At 34.6% G+C, this 17,569-nt stretch overlaps 1 protein-coding gene across 2 annotated transcripts in view; it reads left to right on the top strand.

Moving 5' to 3' along the window:
* The window catches only part of LOC134540453 (polyadenylate-binding protein 2), a 64,624-nt gene extending 53,517 nt beyond the window's left edge, over positions 1-11,107 (top strand). For both annotated transcript variants that reach the window (XM_063383215.1, XM_063383216.1), the window contains exon 7: positions 5,601-11,107. In XM_063383215.1, the coding sequence (XP_063239285.1) occupies positions 5,601-5,640 (40 nt within the window). In that variant the 3' untranslated portion in view covers positions 5,641-11,107. The remainder of the gene's footprint in view (positions 1-5,600) is intronic.
* The last annotated feature ends 6,462 nt before the right edge of the window (positions 11,108-17,569 follow it).

Raw genomic sequence — 17,569 nt, 5'->3', positions numbered from 1 at the left:
TTACCGCTCTGAATATCTTCTGCAAAAATAATTAATTTTTCTTGGAAACTAGCCAATTCTTCTACCAAAACATAGGCTGGGTTTCCCTTTCCTTGCAGTTTTAGATTCAGCTCATTTAATTTCGCTGTGATATCCACCATAAAGTAAAATTTTTGCAACCATTTGCCATCCTCTAATTCAGGGTGATTAATGCCTTTTTCATTGAGGAATGTATTTATTTCATTCAGGCACAAAGCCAAATGTTTCAACACCTTACCTTTGGAAAGCCATAGCACTTTATTGTGAAGAAGGAGGTCGGAATACTGAGTCTCCATTTCGTTTAAGAATTATTTAAACTGACGATGGTAGAGTGCTTTTGACAAGATGCTGTTAACAATCTTGATTACCAAATTCATGACCTCAACTATTTCGGCCGGAAATGTTTGGGCACAAAGTGCTTCTTGGTGTATTATGCAGTGAAACGTAAGAATATCGTGGTTTATTTTGCTCTGAAGAATCGTTGTTGTCCCTTTATTTTTCCCTGTCATACTTCTGGCTCCATCAGTTGCTATTGAAAAGATTTTATTTAAATCGATCTTATTATCTTCGAGGCATTTTTGCACGGCATTCGCTATATCTTCCCCTCTAGTTTGTCCCGAGAGTGGTAGCAATCCTAGAAGTTCTTCTTTTGGACCTTGGGAAGACATATACCTAACAAAAAGGGCAATTTGTGCCGTGTCTTTTATGTCGCAAGACTCATCTATAGCAAGTGATAAGGCAGAAGCCAGTTGAATGTCTTCCACCTGCAAATATGTTACATTTGAAGACATTTTTGCTATTCTGTCTTGTACTGTTTTAGTGGATAGTGGCAAATCTTTTATTTTTTTTCAAGATTTCTGGTTTGTTTTTGAAATCACGAAACAGTTCTTCAGATGCACGTATGAAGCAATCTTTGATATACTCACCATCTGTGAATGGTTTGCCTTTTTTTGCGATTTATAGTGATACCGCGAAGCTTGCCAGATTAACATTACTTGTAGATTGCGTCCAGTTACTTAACGTGGAACTTGATTGCCGTTTTTGTTTTTGGAGCTCGTCAACAGCTTTTTTTCGTTCTTCACCGGCTGGATATTTACTAGCAAACTGAGTATGTTTTGTAGTGAAGTGTCTCTCTAAATTTGATTTCTTATTGTGTGCGAGTTTTTCGTGGCAAATGAGACAGGTCGGAAGGCCATCTGAGTTGCATATGAAAGCGAACGACTCCGTCCAATCCCGATTGAATTCTCGATGCTCTTCTTCAGTTCTTCTATTTTTTTGTAGATACCATGCTTGCGGTGAAGCTGTAATAAAGAATTTTTAAAATTATTATTTAGGTATCCAAAACAGCAGATGACAAGTTTTGCAATTATTTACTATTTTAATAAAAACACTTTCGCGGTAATATCAAAAAGTGTACTTTATTTCTTTTTTGACACTTCTTATTGACTTCAAAACAGGAGTTAGGTATCTTATTTAAAAAAAAAATATGTATAATATGTATATTAAAAATAGAATACTTATTATGTTACCTAGCTTTACTTCGGTATTATTATTATTATTATTATTATTATTATTATTATTATTATTATATATGTACATACATACCTCTGAGAAGATAATTCGCTTCTATCTCTTCTACTTGAAACAACAAACTATATGTCACAGCCAAAGCACTGGTGAAGACGCCAAACTATCTTGCGTCGAAACGAATTAAATCCTACATAGAAACATCCGACGACGGCGTCATTCGAGAGCTTCCAACGGACCACAGAACAAGGAGGGAGATATAAAAGTGCGACTGATATGTTGGAAACTGAAACCATGTTTGCGCGTCAAGTGGCGCTATCTGTTGGGTGGGCCCATAAGTACTAGTAAAACGAAAACCTCGGGCGGATGGATAACTTTAAATTGATAATTTAACTGCTTGATGACATATTGTTTAGTAAAATAATTATAAAAAGCATGGAAAAAAAACCAGGCTTACTACTGGTTTGTAATAAAAAAGTATTTTCTGTATAAATAACCTGGTGATGCAGTATTTCTGGTACGGAACTAAAGAGCCGCTGCTTCACATCCAAAGAGCCGCATGTGGCTCGCGAGCCGCAGGTTGCCGACCCCTGGCCTAGAACCATCTACATGCAATCCCACATCAAGTGGTGATAGACCCATACAAAACATAACCTCTACTTATGATTTGGATAACGGCGCAGCTCAATCGAGACACGATCACACTAAAGTACCTCATTCATATTGTATAATTAGTCCCATACCGGTACGCTTAGTCATTTTTTAATTATTGCACCTCACAATAAAAGCATTCTCATTGTATATAGCCATTTTCCGCTCGCTTCACTTGACGTAGTTTTTTCCATTGCTAAGAGAAATCCTTTGGCATGGAGAAACGTTTCCATAACAGAAAATGCATGTTTTTTGTTTTTAATGGTGAGAAAACACATTACTAAAATGGCGCAGTTACTTTTTCGCGGTCGCGAGTATGTTGCTGACGTGAAAAGTAGATAAAAACAATCCTTGATGCGGGTTGTATATAATGGTAAAATTTCAGCTCGATCGGTGCAGAACTTTTTGTTTTTGAAGCGTACACAAACCAACATAACATTTTTATATATATAGATAAGTGGTTGGTATTTAGTATTCAATAGTGATGGGTCGGTTCCTGTTCCTGGTTGTAGGTTCCACTGGTTCTCGGCAATTTAACCAGCACTGAGAACCGTAAATATAATCTCGGTACTGGTACTGTGGAAAGAATAACGGCTAACTGGTGAACTTACAATAGACTTCTGTTTAAATGCCGTGGTATATTGCCGGCGACCAACACGCACACGTATTTTTAACTTCACTTTAAGCCCCATGTGAAGAGAATGGTTGGTAAATTTTTGAAAAATTGCAGGCAACACCAAAAAAGCGAAGTCTCCCCTTCCCTTCCTTCTCCTTGACTTGCGCCAGCCAGCCGCTAGCTGCCCAGATGGAAATATAACGGCAGGAAGTGTCAGAACGTAAACAGAGTCCTTTTTGCCGAAATTCCAAACCTTTTCCATCCCTCTTTTTACTAGCAGACAGGGATGATCATTTTAACCAAAAATAGACCTATAGAAAAATAACACAGACTCAATATACATTTAAAACTTAAAAAAAAAAAGAAACTACCAGGATTTAAAGTTGTCTAATACTCATTAACCGTAGGTATTACCTTCAACGTATGCAGCTTTACACCACTTATGAATAGAGACCCGGAAAAATCGTGACTCACAGATTCGCGAAAAATTACCAAACTCTATTGAACAGTAGCAAATGTATTTTAATGAAAGTTAAATATATTTAATGGGTTTTTGAATAGCAAATCACTCACAAATTTCTTTGCAAATGAATTTATTCCCAAATGTTTGTATCTATTCACGAATATACGCAAATTTTTAGTTATTTAATTTTTTCTTTAATCAAAACAAATGGATGCAAATGTATCATAACAATAGTATTCTGAACCATAGATAGGGTACATTGTGTCAGATATTATGGCACACTTTATGGAACCAATGTTGCAAATTATCGTATGCTATACCCAAAATTATAGCACATGATGGCAGATTATTACCTAGAAGAAGAAAACATATTGTTATGAATTAAAACCTGTTGGATAAGGAACGAGACATTTTTAAAGAGGATCAAAATAAACTGTGGTCACTGGTGTACTGCAGAAGCTGACTTCAAGCAGGAAGGCAAGATAACCCAGTATCTTGGAGGCCCCATGCTGATTCAGCATTCAAAATAAAAGCTTCCTTTGTTGTGTCCACTGGACCTCGCTGTAAAAACCTTCCAGGGCCCTATTTCATAAACACAGTAATAATATTAGTTCCTAAATAGTAGTGAAATAAAAAGTAGTTATTAGTGTAGAAATTTGTGTTTCATAAAAAAAGTTGAAGGACTGCTAAAATAGTTCACTAATTTTATTAGTTTAATAGTCAGCTGATGTTGGTGGGTGATATTTTGATGTTTACATTTTTGAACATTGTGTAAAAATGGCTAAAAGAGAACTTAAAAACAGGAAATATGAAAAAATTTAGAGAATAGAGATGTTCTGTTTGGAGCATTTTCTGGCACTTTAACAAAAGATGTGAAGAAGTTATGTTAGACAGAAATTCGTGATTATGTAGTAGCAATCGGTTTAGTCACAAACGACAAAGACTAAGCCAATTGACCTACAGACAGTAGCTTTTTAGAAACATTGTGCATGTCTGCTATGCAGTGGTATTGCACACCACTACCAAGCCAGTGTAGTGCTATTTGCAGTGGTTGCTTAGGTGAAAGTGCCTGGTTCCGTGCTGTTGGATGGAATAAAAAAGGTTAAATCCTTGTGAACACATAATTAAAAACACTACGTGTTAACCTAAAACGTTCATTGTACTCATATGTTTCCTCTAACTACATTTAGGTTTTCCTTTCTTGAAAATGTCTTGGACGTCTTACTATTACATCATCTTCACTTCCACTAGAATCTGAAGATTCCATTTTCATTGTTAAATTTTTGTACTTCACAAACAGATACCACTGCTGTTCTCTAAAAATTGATGACTCTTAAAATGATTTATTACAAAGCCAAGATTGATAAATTTCAGTGCTAATAATCAGTGAAATATATTTGTGTTTGAAGTTTATGAAACACTCTTGATTTTGAACTCATTTTATCACTGATTATTAGGAGTCCTACACTACTAGCTACTTTTTTACACTACTAGTTTTATGAAACCAAACTTATAATTAGCTGCTACTTCTATGACTCCTGACTCCTAATTATGAGACTAATAAGTTTTATGAAATAGGGCCCAGGCCACAAGACCAGTACTGTACACAGCCCCTCTCATTCCTCTAGTGATGGCAGGCTGTTTTCCATCAATCCCACCCCTTTCCCCAATAGGATGTTATTGTCCTTCATATGCCCTTCTGCCTCAACACTTCCACCCCAGTCAGTTACATTTTCCCCAGCCACAGATTATGAAGCTGAATCACCAAATGAAAATAACTCCAGTATTCTGAGTGGCTGAGGTAGGTGGGAGGGTTATGTTTTGCAAAACGAAGGGTGGTTTTATGGATATAAATATCTACTTGCTTTTATTAAAATGGAATATTTTTAAAATATAATTTATTATGTTATGTTTATAATTTGATAACTTTGAACATGTCAGATTTAAGGCCTTTCACCGTACTGTTCTTTTGTGATTGGAATATTCAATTAATTACAATGTTTATGATAAATTAAAAATTGCTGTGAACTTTTTTTGTGATACTTCAAGAAAACTAATATTAATAGTATGTCATCACATAAATAATCTAAGTGTTGTAGAAATTATAGTGTCTAAATTGTGTTTTACTGACATCATCATCATCATCATCATCATCATCATCATCATCATTATTATTATTATTATTATTATTATTAATGAGGTAAAGTTTTTGGTGAATTTTCACTTTTCGTTGCCTTCTCTATATTAATATGATTTTGGTTGACTTAATTTGACGGAGTGTCTTCCTGCTCCGCGGGCATAATGTTATGGTTTCTGATGTTGCAGAGGCTACCGCGCTAGAACGGCATACTACATGCCGTACTAGCGAGTGCACTCCGATCTGAAGAGAGTGCGTGTTCTGCAAGGGACAGCTTTTTCTACGTTTTAATATCTACGCTTCAGGAAGTGTTGCGTGAGGTAGAGAAATAAGTGACGATATCTATGTTCTAAGTATCCAGGTTATTATATTTAGGTTTTAAGGACTTGTGAGAGTTTACTTTTTCCATGTGTCAGTTTCCAGCAACTAGTTGGCTCTGCGCGGGCAGGGGGGGTGGGGGGCCAAGTGCTAGAAGTTCATTTAGTGATTCAGGAAGGCCTTTCAGTACAATTTGTGTAGAAAAAAAACATAGAAAGTATTGTTTTCTAAAATTGTAGTGATGTATTGCAAGCTATTTATATAACTGCCCACGCCTAGTTGTACATTTGTTGTGGTTTTTTAATTTAAATTATTTTTAATTTTTTCTGTGTAGATTGGAAGGTTTAATGTTTGACAGGTTTGACAAGGAACTGAAAAGAATAACAAAAATGGGGGGGGGGGGGGGGGGGTTGGCTGTCACCTCTCCAGCAGACAGAGAAAGACCAGACTGTATGGTGACACAGTGCTGTATTGTTTACGTTCCAATAAGCTAAGACACAGTACACAAAGACTTACTTATTTACAGAATTGTACTGAAGACAAATATATGGTTTGACCCAAATTCGAGGGTAGCCCTTACCATGAAATGATTGTCACTTCTTTTTTTTTCAGGATTTCAATTATCTGGGTAGTGGTAAGTCCCAATTAACCCGGATAATTGGGAGTTTACTGTACTTATGTTTGGGGTCAAGACATAATCACTGTAAAATGGATTATTACAGGCATAGAAACCTTCCTGTAGCTCCAGTATGTTGCTTTAACATCATGACTTCAGATTTGATCACATACATTGTTACATTTGTTATATCGAAGTTATGCTTTTGTATGCACATTTACAATCAATTACTTAATAACTGTTTACAAGATATGAAATTGATTCGAATGATAAGAGGTAAGTGGTTGAACTTTAGAATAATGTTTGGTGATGCATCAGAAGGAAATGGTGCTTGTACTTTCTCAAGAAGGCTGTATTTCAAAAGGAGTACCTGCATATAGTAATATCTTACTACAGTTAAATTATTCCTCCCATTTGTTGTCGTTTTATTGCTGTCATTTGTAAAAAAAAAATGTTATCCACACTCGTGACAGAATGAACGTGGTATTTGGAAACAACATGACAAATCAAATTGCAGTTTTTCAGCCAACTGTAATAATTTTTAGTATTTATTTACCCATAGATGAACAGTTTTAAATAGTTTTTGTTGAGTAAAAGTCAATGTACAAAGGTGTCAGTATGTGTCAGTTGCTCATAGGCATACAGGATTTATTAAATAAAACCACTAACAAAATCATTTTCCACTTAAATAAGAAATTCAACTAATAATAAAACCATATAATCTTGTCTTTAGCAACTACCGTAATCACTCGCGTAATGTCCGCAGTAATTTGACCACATTTTTGGCCAAAAAAATGGGGTGCGGACATTATGCGAGGAAAAATAAAAACTACAAAATTTTGTGTCTTAATTATTACTAAAAAGGCAAAAAACGTATCTAAAATCAATTTGGATATCACTAGCTATTTTAAAAGAATATTGCTGCGGGATCGCTTGCAAACAACCCGGCTTAGACCATGTTTACTTTGCTGTAATTGCCACCGGTAACTGTCTCGCACCCGCCGGAACATTAAAAAAAAATATGCGCTACACTGAAATAAGTGTGGTTACGTGTGCCTTATTAATGTGATTAATATGTGATGGATTAAAACGGCTATTAACGGCACGGCTGCAATATTTTAGCCGTACCATATCCTTACGTGCGGCGCGTAGGGAACCAGCGAGCTGGCAACAGCGCAGTGACTCACCAGTTCTACATCTGCTGCGCTCTGTACTCCCCCCCCCCCCCCCCCCCCCCCCCGGCAATCTGATGGCCTTCGTGACGTTGAGAAGGAGGAAGGGGAAGGAAACATTTAGAGCGTGAGAATGGCCAAGGGAGGGATTCCAACCAAATGTAAACAAAGAGGGGTTTTTCTGTCCTGACACGTAAAACAGGGTACACACTAATTAAAGTTGACGTTTCTTTTACGCTGCGCTGCGTGTCTTACCTCAACAGAAAACAAGACTGATCCACGCCGTGTTGCATTTGTTGACTGCAACTGTTCTTTTATTTTCCGCCACTGACAAACACTTTTTTCGTGCACTTCACACTCCCTTTCAGCAGCCCTGTTCCCATGCTCTTTAGCATAACGAACAACTCTTAATTTAAACCGCGCAGTGAAGGATTTATATTTACCCATTCTGTACTCTACACTACAAAACTCGACGCGAAACTCATGCCTTGAACTTGCGTGCGTGTTGGTCAGCTGTGTTTACCGTTACCATGCTTTGTTCAGTTCAACGAATTTCCCCACCCTTTCAGGACAGGAGAGAAAGGACAGCTCAAGGTCACGGCTTTGTTTACAGAGCCGTCAACTTTCCATTCGTACTGCGTCCTTTAGGGGTGGCCAAAGTTGTGTTGCCCGCCGTAGACGACTGGTGCGGACATTATGCGAATTTTAAATTTTTTCTTTTAAGGATATATAAATAAAGGGTGCGGACATTACGCGAGTGAATACGGTATATGGCAACAATACTTAGTGTTGGTTAGAGAGTTAAAAGGGTGATTGTAAGACCTTGCATGCACACACGGCACCGAGCGACTAATGACCGCACTGTTCTAGCCTGCTGGGGTGTAGCTCGTATGTAGTCTTGGATTGACAGTCCCGGTGGTTTAAAAGGATTCAGAATACTGGTTTGATTCTTCCCCTGTTGCAAAATTGAGCAGTTGAAGAGTATCGATCAATTAGGATTTTGGTCTGATCAGGTGTGTGGCAATAGCTAGGATTATTCTGTTTCCCCACCATTAATTGGTTATTTCTCCAAGTAATCAATGTATTGAACCAGTTATTTAGAAGTTTTTTTCTGTTAACAAGGGGTTTTGATTAAGTTTTAAAGAGGGAGTTAATTTATCATGAATTTTGATCAACTTTTTTTTCTGTCAGTAGGAAATCCATTCAGATACCGGATATTTTTCAATTAATCCTAGTTTGTCATTGCATATGTTAAAATTATTTTCGTTTGAACTTATTAAATTACACAGATTAAATAAAGTGAACGAAAGCTTTAATTTCCCAATTAAAAAATACTACTTTGTCATATTTGACAATTAAAAATTTTTATGATTACAATTTTCATCAAAATTAAGTTCAATTAATTTAAAAATTGTTACAGCAATGTTGCAGCCTGTTTGTTAAGTTTATTCACAAAATGCATTTTGTCACACACAGTACATTAAAGTATATAAAATGTATGCAACATAACTTATTTTACTTTTTTTGCTCAATATAGTTAAGAAAAATTTAAAAATAAATTTAAAAAAGTGATTGAGGTTAATACCAAAAAAAAAAAAAAACAGCACTGGCATACACAAGTTATTTTATTTTGAGAACCTAAGATACTTAAAATTATTTTGCCCTATTTGTCTAAGTGGTCTATTATAAAATTATAAATAAATATTTTATATATTTTTATATATAAAATATTTATTTATAATTATTGATGAATAAACACCAGAATTTTTAATTACATATGTAAAATAACGAAAAAGGTTTTTGTATCCTTTTTTATGTCTGGAGGAATTTGGTTAGCATGATCTCAAGGAGTATGGAATCTGATGGAATCGAAATATAAGAATCTACTTTGGCATCGGCATATTTCTGGAATCGACTAACTCAACACTATCGAGTTATTCACAGCAGTGTGTTCTGTGAATAAATTGTGCAGTTCGAAGGGAAGGCTTTCAGAAGTGCTGAGGTCAATAACAGCCACTGAATGAATGTGCATTGAATCATTGTCTTACATGCCAGAAGATATGGTATGAGTGCAACAATGTGTACAAAAACCTTTATTATAAAGAAGTTTATTAAACACATTTAGTTTTTAGTTCAATGCATACTGAAGTTTATTTGGAAGATAAATGTTGGTGTCCTTTGATGGAATTCTATGTCATCCTTTGGGCATTATTCAAGTTACCTGAATTATTACCTAACGTTCAATCTTGCATATTTTAAAGAATTAACAATTACTTCATCTAGTTGCTCAGCATATCTAATTGTGACACTGCAAAGTAATGAATGATAATAAATCTTGGTGATATTTATAGTTTTATCAAGCGCACTTATAAACGTCTACTTTCCATCTATCTTCTATTACACTGGTGTACTTAGCTTTAAAGTATGAAAATTTGAAAGAAAATCATTTAGCTGAAGAGAAGTATGAATGCTCAGCCACCATCTTGAATGTACAGGCATAGTTTATTACGGGGTCGTTAGTGAAACCGACCCACGGGCTGAAGCTAGCAGATCCAGAGGCTAGTTTTCGGGTGATCAGTGAGGAACCTGTTACTAGAAATTTTGATCACACTTCCAATAAGTTCTAGACTTTGAAAGTTTGGAGTCATAATATCACACTTTGTGGATATAGATATATTCCTCTTGCACATCATTTCTTTAGAAGAGTTTGTAAGTTATCATTCCTCTCCTTTACAGCACCAATTGGTTGATGCATTCGATTCAAACACATATGCACTTTGTTACTGTAGATTTCTTTTATAGTCAGAAAATGATATGTACTTATGGCCATATGGTTATTTATTGTGAAGTGGTTTTCAAAGGATACATTTGGTTATACATTTAGAATTAAAATAATTTAAGTAGGTTATTTTTGTTTACTGATTTACAAAGGAAAACATATTGTTGATTCCAGATTTATTTTGGTTTAAGTAATAAACTTCAAATTTTAAATTTCTGTAGGTTATTTGGAGAGAAAAAAATTGTTTTAAGAAAATTTCTGGAAAGCCTGATACTTTATATAATCTCTAGCTGTTTTATGTGTATCACATGTACTTTTTTTTAAATTCATTTTTTTTTGTCTTAAATACTTCCTGATACAATTTATTTTGTGATTATATATGCATCATATGTTTTGTATATAAGTAGTTGTATTGTATTTTCTTGTTTTGTGTAAATTTTATTTATTACATGTGTGGCCAAGAAAGTTTCTGCATCTCTTTGTAGGGGAGTTCTCAGAATTGTACTGGAAGGCCGTCCAGCTAAACAATCGGTAGCGATACATATTGAATAAGTAAAGGAAGGGTCACCCAATGCTGTGTGGTGTGTGCTGTGTGTGTTCTCTCTAACCATGTGTTTTCAGGTGCAACCTGGCCTGTGGAGGGGGGTGGGGGAGGGGCATAGGAAAAAGAGTTGCTGATTTTTTAAGTATGGAAAAGTAAAAAAAAATCTAAAACTAGTTAAAAAAATAAAAAATAAGTAAGAATGTAATAAAAATAAAATTAATTAAATGTATGAAAAGTTCTTAATAAAGATATCAAAATAGATTGTCTCCAGATGTCCATTTATTGAGACTGAAAAATTATTTAGTGTTGGGAATTGTACTATGAGCATTAGTGTGGGACTGTGATTATGTATATAAAATATAAATATAAATATAGTGGCTGTGCGTGATATGTGATGATTACCTACCCACATGAATATTATAGTTTCTGTTAAAAGATAATCTTTTGATGTAGGATTTATGAATGACTTGTGTAGATGATACAGTAAATGTGTGAAGTGTAAGTGCAAGATGAAACACTGAAACTTCACAAAAAATTATTTAATCCTTGTTTGCATTTCAGAAGTATTCTTGAATTCTGAAGGAAAGGTTAATTTTAATCATAGGAAACTCACAACATTTTATTCCTGGTGCAGGATGTCATGTTTCCTTTCTTTGTCGTTGCAATCTCATTACCTTACATTGTCATCTGTGGATGTCCAAGGATGATGAATTTTGTAGATTCCATGGAGATTCAGCTCGAACATTAACATTTTCTCTGCAGATGAAAAAGGATACCTTCACAAGCCTTGAAGTGTTTCTTAAAATTATCACTTTGTTTTAATTGACTACAGTACTTAACACAACTTAGCATTTCCTGCAAAGGGCTCTTTTAACAGTTGACTTTCTCATGATATGAAGTATTGTTTGTTTTAGTGAAAAAAATGTTGCCATACCAACACACATATGGTACTTTCGGAATCATGGTGAGTGTTCTTGTTAAATCATCGTTAGTTTCTTCCATGATTCAAATAGTTTACCTATCCAAGATCGAACACACTCACAATCTAAAAACTGTTCCTCGGTGGTTTAGCTCTTATACCTGCACATTCAAATATTTCATCAGCGAGAGTTTATTCATCCACAAAACATGTGCCTAGTAGTTACACTTCTTACCAACAGAATTTATCACGTGTTATGTTGATGTGTATGCATATATATATATATATATATATATATATATATATATATATATATATATAATTTGGGAAGCAGGATCCTCTCAAGACTGCACAATCAGGAAGGTTTCGCCAAGTCTTGCGGTGCAGGGACCTCGACTTTGGTGGTCTCTCTGATGTTAAAGTATTTCTTAGCTGTATTAAGACATAGTAGTCAATCAGGCAATGCATTTTGTTTTGTTTGCTTGCCGCTGGATTAAAATATTGTAAGTGCAGAATTGGTAACAAATTCACAAACCAAAATGAAAATTTCTTGTAAACTTAGCGGTATTTAGTATGTAATTTTGCATATTGGTTGTGACAATACATGGAAAACATAATTTTGAATTTACAAGTAATTAAATAAATTAAATTTAAAAAAAATCAGTTTAATAAAGCAGAATGCTTTTGCAGTATAGCCCACATGCAGGTTAGCATTAATGCAGACTTAAGGTGGGGTCACACACGCCATTGTGATTTTTAATTTTCTCTTAATTACTACTAGTTAGGGCTATGTGAAGAAACAGTCACATAGGTGGAATCAATATATTTATTTACATTTTGAACTGCTCCAGTATTGCTACCGACAATATAAACAACTATCTTAAGTCGTCATATTCTAAGACGTGTAATGATCGTTATGAGTAAGAGTTCATTGCGACAATAAACTAAACTTTTATTTGGCATAATATTTAAAACATAAACTGCACCAAAATTAATGGTTTTAATAATAGTAAACATACAAGTACTGTTTATGTTTTAAGAAATGTGTGATTTAGTGATTATTGCGCTTGGCGCCATATCGCTACTGCACACTAGCCAATCAGGGCTCACCATTTTAAACTAATGCTTGTTAAGAAATTAATTAGCTTAAAAAAGGTTCTTCTAGACTGTTCATCTAAAACTGGCATCACTGCATACAGAATTGCCATATAATTTGTGGATAATAGTTAGAAAATTGTTAGCATTCATCTACCTATCACTTATATGTGAATCCTTTAGCTACTGAAGTGTAACAGGGCAGTACTAAACAGTATTGTGTTTTGTAGTGTTCCTGAGTGAAGAGAGCACCGTGGGCTCTGCTGTACCACAGCCTCCATTAGTCAAACACGATGCCCAGCCGTTCATTCAAAACTAGTGAAACGTAAAAGTAAATTTATATTTGTAATGGCTAATACAAACTGTTTTTTATTGAAATTACTTCAAGTCTGCCTACATTTTTAAATTATCACAGAACTTACAGTGTTGTGCAACTTAAGCTAAATACTGAATATCACATCGTAATAAAGACATTTGGAATAAGAGGCCCACCATACTACCGGTGTTTGCATACGACTAACTGACACAGAGGATTTAAATAATTGATTTAAGACAGTTGCTGTTTGTTTGGGTATTGTATTTTCTGAGCGAGCCAAACTTCATATCAGTCCCAGTGCTAGTTGGAAGTGTGTGTGACTGTTTCAAGTAGGATAGTACAAATTGTACTATTTTGTTTTGATTGTTTGTTCTACCTACATAAATCATTTAAGACCTTTGATTTGCAGTTGTATTTATTGGTTTAGTGTTTTAGTGTCAAGTCATTACCAACATATCTTGCCTCCAAGTGTTTCCATTTGTAATAGATATACAGTATATTGATGCACCACATCACTGTAAGACACAGGTACAGTTCATTTCAAGGTGAGATACCTATTGTAAGGTTACGTTACTTACAGAAACAGCTAATTTCATTTTGTTTATCTTGCAGAAAAGCAGTTTCTCTTATAAGTGTTTCAATAATATGTATTGATTCTCTTTGTGTAATATTGTTTGCTACTAAGATAAAGCTGTATATATTGTGGATGGCAGATTATCCAAAAGCATGTACTAAGGACGACAGTTTGGTTTGGAATGCAGAAAACTTTTCATGCTACCATTTTTGTCAATTCAATATGAATTTGAAAATTGTGAAATTTGTAAATATAGCTATACCAAGAATACAGATTATTTATTTATGTTCATAATTAGCACAAACACATGTCATGGATAGCGATATCAGTTTGACTGAGTATGGGAGAAATCAGCATGGAAAATACAGATAAGTGTGCTTCAATATTATAATACTTGAATTGATTCATTAGATCACACTAAATACTTTTATTATTTATTTACATTTGTATCATGCACACCAACAGTCAAAAGACTTCTAGGGTGTGCACAATTTAAAAACAAAAAACACAGGAACAGGACACAAACAAACATTTAAAATAGTATATAAACACAATAACCCTTATATAATTATTAAATAAAAATAACAGAATAATATAAGTACAACATGATTCTTGACAGTATAGCATTGTATATTAAAAGTAGGGAAGAATGAAAGTTGAGGGTTGATATAAAAAATTGGACATTTGTGTATCTATCTATATTTCACTCTGCAGCCAAAACTACACATAACAGACAAATGGTGTTTGTGTGTGGTAGTAGTCCCGAGTCTTCCATCGTGCACTAAGCTATAAGGGTGTGGCACTTTAGTTGATTTTTCATAGGAAAGAGAGTATGAATAAAGAAAATAAGTAGAAACTGAAAAATGAATAGTGAAGTGTGAAAAGTTAAAGTATAAAAAACAATGCCACCAAAACAAAGAATTTTCCATAATATTCTAGAACAGTCGAGAACTAGATGTGAGTAGTGGGGATGATTTCTGAGATTATATATGGCGAAATGTGATGCTTAAGCTGATTTTTCATAAGAAAAAATGTAAAAATATAATTTATTTGTGTATGCACTAGACAACAAAATATATGTAGTGTATGTATATTGATAGGCTCTGGTTTTCCAATGCTTTATCGACATTGTTTGCATTCTGTTTAGTTTTATTACTGCGTATTAATTTATTATTTGGTGGCAAATAAGAATTCCAAATGAATGTTATAAAATTTTAAACAAAAATACTTTTGATGGTTAGATATTTAATCTAATATTTCTCATGAAAACTGCATCAGCATAGCTTTTGAGAGAACAGGTATAACACACATTACATCAATCCCTCACTTAGCACATCTTCAGATTGCGCAAATTCATTTAGTATGATGTTAATTTTACTGCCCCGGTCTTGAATAGCAAGTCTGTAAATTTCAGCTAGCGCGAAATTGCCAAAGGCAAAAAAAAAAAAAGTCTGTCATGACACCATGAAGTCTACTTCAACTTGGTAAAAAAAAATGTGCAGTGGCATACAGTTAGCTATACGAGGGGGGAAGAGATGCATGCACAGGTCTGACTAGGCTATCAACTGTTGAACAAACATCAGCTATGGCAAGTTCAGTTGCGGCTGTGGAATGTAAAGGACCAAATGTTTTTACATCCGTGTGTATGTCGCCTGGCCTCAGACCAGGTCGTGATGAACTTCAGTCTAGCCAGTGGCAGGGAGGACTAATTGTAAATCAGGAGGGACTTATTGTAATGAGATGTTTGTGCCATTTGTTTAATTTGGCTGCGGAAAAAGGGTCAAGTAGCTTGGCAGTAAAAGTTGACGAAATTTTAATAGACAATTATTATTACCTTGAAAAAAGTAGCAAACGAAAAGAAAGTCTCTTAGAATTTCCAAATCTACATAACAAAGATGCTAAAAAGATATTGAAACATGTTTGCACCAGGTGGTTGTCATTGGGAAGAAGTCTGACTAGGTTTGTAGACCAGTGCGAGCCTTTGTTGAGTTTCTTCAAAAAAGAAGTCAGTCATCAGAAATCACAGTGTTCGTCACTAACATCTTACAGGATTCCGAAAGAAGAAAACAAATCTGGAGAGGCGGTAGGCATGATTCAGAAACCACAGAGTTCTACGCTGTTGCCCAAAGAGAACCTCACATCAGTCGGTAAGCCATCATATCCTTCAGGCATGACAATCAAGCCATCTGGAACAATAGAGTCTGTTAATTTTGAAAGAAAACATTCGAGTAAAAGAAAAGCTGATAATGGCAAGAAAATGGCTCGTGCATTCATGTCAATAAACAATTCTAGCATTATTTTGAAAAGTCAAACGCTGAATTTAAGTCGTGAAGAAAAGCTATTTCTCTTTCTCTCATTGCCACTAAATAGAGCTTTTTGCTTGTTTTTGTTGCATGTAATACCAATATTTGAGAAGGTAAACATAATGCTTCAGGCATCAGAACCACAAATTCACATTTTGAGACACATGCTCTGCAACTTTTTGAAAGAGCTATTTTCTAAGTTTGTGAAGCCTGCTGCTATCATGAATGAGGATGTTCTTGAAGTTATATATCATGCTGTTGAAAACCATAGGTAAGTTATGGTGATAGGTAAGATACTCTGATATGGTGATTGGTTTCCAAACTTCACAAACTGTAAGTGAACTAAAAGCATCTGACAAAAAAGTTTTTTTATGAATCTGTGAAAAAGTATTTTATCACTTCATGTGACTATTGTGAATAAGTTCCCTTTGAAGAAAGCTAGTTTGCAATCATTGATGGCATTGAAAATGTCAGCTTTTTTGATGAGTACTTACTGAATTGTTACCAATGCAAGACAATGAAACTAGGAGCATGGGCATGAATGAACTTCACAGTCGGTTGGTTCATTTCCCTTCAGCGGGAAGACCTTTCTTGTTTAACGCAGAGTGCCAGTATTGTTGAAAAATGGGCCTGTGTTGCAAACAAGAAAAGCATTACTGGGAAACGAAAATTTGACAGACTATCTAGAGTAATGTTTTCCATGCTCACAATCCTCCACAGTAATACAGAGTGTGAGCGGGTGTTTAGTTTGGTGAAGAAAAACCGGACCCAGTTCAGATCTCAGTTGTCAAATAACTGTCTAGAAAGCATATCTGTAATCAAATCCAGACAAGTGGGTTTTTGCTATGATCACAGAAATGTTCTGATAAATTTCTTCAAAGAGCTAAGAAAGCAACTGCAGGATCCCTAAAGCATTTTCCTTGAGAAAAAAATAACTAGTTTAAGTGTTGTAAATAAATTTATGAAATGAACTGATGATTGGTGCAATTTTGTGTTAAGTACTATAAGAAGCTAGTTCAGAAGTGTTGTAAATAAATTTGATACAAATTGATAATGGTAGGAATATTGTGTAAATTTAAATTACTATAAGAAAATGTGTTAAACTATGCAATTTACAATGCAGATTTCTCAGGTCAGTTAATAGCTATATATTGTATAAGGGTATATGAAATACTCGCTGCAATACCCGAAGTTGCCCGGGCTGAACACAGGGTGTAGTTAGTAATTGTCTTCTTAATTTGAATGTCAAGTGTGAAAATTAATTTATATCACTTTCAGATCCCGACAGACGTTGTTCTGCCAGTTTATAGTTATTTACCTGGTCTGTATGTAATTTAGACTTTATAAAGCAATATAGAAAAAAAGCTGAAAAATAAGAGATTACTAATATTGAAAAGATTCCATTATCTAGCTAATGCTCGGCCTGCATTGCAATGCCTCATTCAGTTTTGTTTTGTAATATGTTTAAAGTAGTTCCACATATACAAATCATCTATCCATCTCTCTATACATATTTATTTA

This window comes from Bacillus rossius, chromosome 16 (assembly GCF_032445375.1).
Source record: "Bacillus rossius redtenbacheri isolate Brsri chromosome 16, Brsri_v3, whole genome shotgun sequence".
Lineage (NCBI taxonomy): Eukaryota > Metazoa > Arthropoda > Insecta > Phasmatodea > Bacillidae > Bacillus > Bacillus rossius.
Note: the sequence above shows the minus strand (reverse complement) of the source record. Positions and strands in the feature narration are given on the sequence as shown.